Source organism: Parasteatoda tepidariorum, chromosome 3, assembly GCF_043381705.1.
Source record: "Parasteatoda tepidariorum isolate YZ-2023 chromosome 3, CAS_Ptep_4.0, whole genome shotgun sequence".
NCBI classification, from domain to species: domain Eukaryota; kingdom Metazoa; phylum Arthropoda; class Arachnida; order Araneae; family Theridiidae; genus Parasteatoda; species Parasteatoda tepidariorum.
The window spans coordinates 12,117,511-12,120,810 of NC_092206.1; the positions used below are offsets into that span (position 1 = coordinate 12,117,511).

The 3,300-nt window shown below is 32.0% G+C and overlaps 1 protein-coding gene across 1 annotated transcript in view; it reads left to right on the top strand.

Annotated features, from left to right (window-relative positions):
* Positions 1-494: 494 nt before the first annotated feature.
* Positions 495-3,300, top strand: part of LOC107449356 (shematrin-like protein 2) — a 10,987-nt gene continuing 8,181 nt past the window's right edge. Inside the window, exon 1 of the mRNA XM_043051141.2 lies at positions 495-725. Coding sequence (XP_042907075.1) covers positions 711-725 — 15 coding nt within the window. The 5' untranslated portion in view covers positions 495-710. The remainder of the gene's footprint in view (positions 726-3,300) is intronic.

Below are 3,300 nucleotides of genomic sequence, written 5' to 3' on the forward strand. Positions count from 1 at the left end.
ATAGAGAAAGTAAAAAGGTCAACAATACTTTGTTAAAAAAGAAGGAACAAAAATAGCTTTAAACAAACTAGACAAGAAAATGGATGTATATTGCTTATATTCGTCACAAATCGGCAAGTAAAAATTCTATCCGCGAGCCGGATAAAACCTTACGGCGGGCCACAGTTGGCCCGCGGGCCGTAGTTTGCCCATCCCTGGGCTATACAAATGGTTAAGATTGTCATTTGGGTAGAAGAACGTATTTTTCAAAGAACAATACGATGAATTTTCACTAAATATAATAAGTTTTTTTATCTTTCATGTTTTTGAATTTCACTTTTGTGAAATGTTAATAAAATATTTTTAAAAAAAATTCGAAAAATTTTATCAAATATTTGCGTTGAGCTTTAACATTCACTTATTTTAAATCTGTAATTAAAGGTAGTTGTATTGAAAAGTGAAAGAAATATTAATTTTCTCCCTTTCCATTTCTTTTGTTGATTCGTGAAAGAAGATGTTCATAACGCAATCGAGTGTAGAATTACGCAAAAGTGCCTGTGAATGAAAATGGTGTCATGCCCTGAGCGCGTTCTGGAGGCTGTAGTAAAAGTGACCGCCCTTGAGGTCACGGCGAGGAATTCCCCGTTATTCCAAAAGTATAAAAACAGAAAGATAATTTGGATATTTATTTTAAGTTTTCGAAATTAAAAGTATCGTTTTTCATCTAAGAAATGAAGTGTTTAACTGTAAGTATTTTTTTTCTTAAAAAATATAACTCTTCATTTACTCTTTTAATAAATCATGTATCTATTACTATAAGCAACATGATACGCTTGGGAGATAATGTTTTACGAATTGTGTTTAAGTATAATAGTGTTTTCACTTCCTGTAAAAAAAAAAAATCTTTTTTTTTTTCATTTTTTTTATCGAAGTTCTTTCAACAGAAATTAATTCCGACCATTAAGTCAGCTTATATAAATTTTATATAATTCCATTGTTTTCCTTTGTAGTATATAATATATAGCCAGGTTTTTTCCTGTTCCCTTTTCTTCGAAAATTATTTACAGCATTTTTTATAACTTTTAGTGAAAAATTCAAAATAATTCCGATTAAAATCTAATAAAAATAATACATAATGTATTTTTAGGGAAATAAAATAATATATATATATATATATAGATAGATATATTTGTATATATTCAAGGCCGGATTAACCTATAGGCACACTAGGCACGTACCTAGAGCCTACGAAATTCAGGGGCCTAGGAAAAACTTGGGAGAAAAAAATTTTTTGACAAAAATAATTTAGCTTTAAAAACAACAAGTGTATTTTGCACAAAATTATGAAGATACAAATACAAATATAATATTTTTCGGTAATAAATTATTTTGCAGAATCTTATGATACTTTATATTACTTTTTTGGATTCAACGAAATCTTGTATTATGCTGTCGAATTCCAAACTACGCAAAATGTCGTATTCAATAGACATAAGTGCGAGAGATGACCAAACGATCTTGATTCATTGTTGAACGCAAATAATTTTTTATCATATATTTTGAAAAGAGGGGAGGAGTGGGGGAAGGAGGGGAGGGCCCAAATACGGCTATGCCTAGGGCCTACGAAAGGTATAATCCGGGTCTGTATAGATTGCAAACTGGCCAAATTATTAGACGCACTATAAACTTCTATGTAAAATCTTAATTATCAGGTGATACTATACAGCTTTTATTGTTTTTACGCGACCCAAACCGGTTTGCACTTGTTTACGTTCGTGTATAAATTGGTGAAATTAGACGATATATAACATAAATTCGACAATTGGATAAATTAGACGATATATTATATAAGTATTGAATACTTATTATATCAGATATTATATTAGTGTATTAAAATATTTAGACCAAATTATCCGATGCACTGTTGTGTTTTAATAATTGCATGTTTTGCACGAGTTCATATGCAATATTCTTATATTTAAACATAAATGTAATGAGTTTTTATAGAGGAGATTTCTTATAAACTTCCCATTTGTATTTATCTTTAACGTATTGCATTACAATGTTAACCAATTGATACACGAACATAAACGAGTATAAACTGGTTTCAACCGCTCAAAAACACTAAAGTTGTAGCGAATCACCTAAGATTTTACATTGAATCTTACAGTGCGTCTAATAATTTTTGCCAGGGACTGCGTGTATACATATACATGGTGATTCTAAAAAGATGGGCAAAATTTTAGGAAGTGATAGTACACACCCAAGCAAACAATTTTTATCAAAGAATGCATGGTCAAAAACGAAACGCAAAACCGCTAGAGGACGTCAAAGTTTATGTTCTTATATGAGGCAAAAACACACAAAGAACGATGAAGTTATAAAAGCAAATTTAATGGCATGTGATTACAATAAGTGTTCAAAACAGTGGCCGGCAGCTGCTACGCACGCAGTACAACGGTGAAGAAAAGATAGGCGAACATTCTGAAACACACCAGGCACATCACGAACTTTCCCTGCAGCCGCCGAAAACTTGGCGACAAGTTCATACATAGAAGCCTTCAGCTGTCCCCACAAAAAGCCAATTATTTTTTAAATATTTTTAGACATTGTAGCACTCGAATCAGCAGCTTTTATGTATGAATCGCGACGAAAAATTTGCATACGAGCTATTCCTCTTCCCATAACATGCAAATAATAACTCACAGCGCAGTAACTCGCAACAGGAATGGAGCTTTCACGTTTGAATCAAGCAACTTTCCAAATGCGCCAGCACCTTTGCGTTTTGTTTCCGACCATGCATTCTTTGGTAAAAATTGTTTGCTTGGATGTGCACTATCACTTCCTAAAATTTTGCCCATCTTTTTAGAATCATCCTGTATATAACATAAAAGACAAAAAGGATAATAGAAAAGAAAGTTATACTTGTTGTAACCGCCCGCGCACCGTACGAGGCTCATAATTCAGAGGGGACCTTCGGATCTACAGTCTGCTATTCTGAAACGGTTTTTTGAATTTCATTTCATTTCAGAATTTTTTTCCGTCTTATAAAGCGTATGGCTGTAAGAGATGTAAAACTTGGCTCAATATTGACAAAAAACATATAATTGGGTATAATATGAAAAAAACACAACTACTTCGATTTAGTAGGAACAACATATGACGCAATGCTAAACGAATGGAATTTAGTTGTTGTTTATTTAGTTATTGTTATTAGTAGTTGTTGTTATTTGTTTTAGTTGTTGTTGTTTATTTAGTTGTATTTAGTTTCAATAACTTTTCTTTATAATGCAATAAAATCTGGCGAGCAGCTATTTAAAC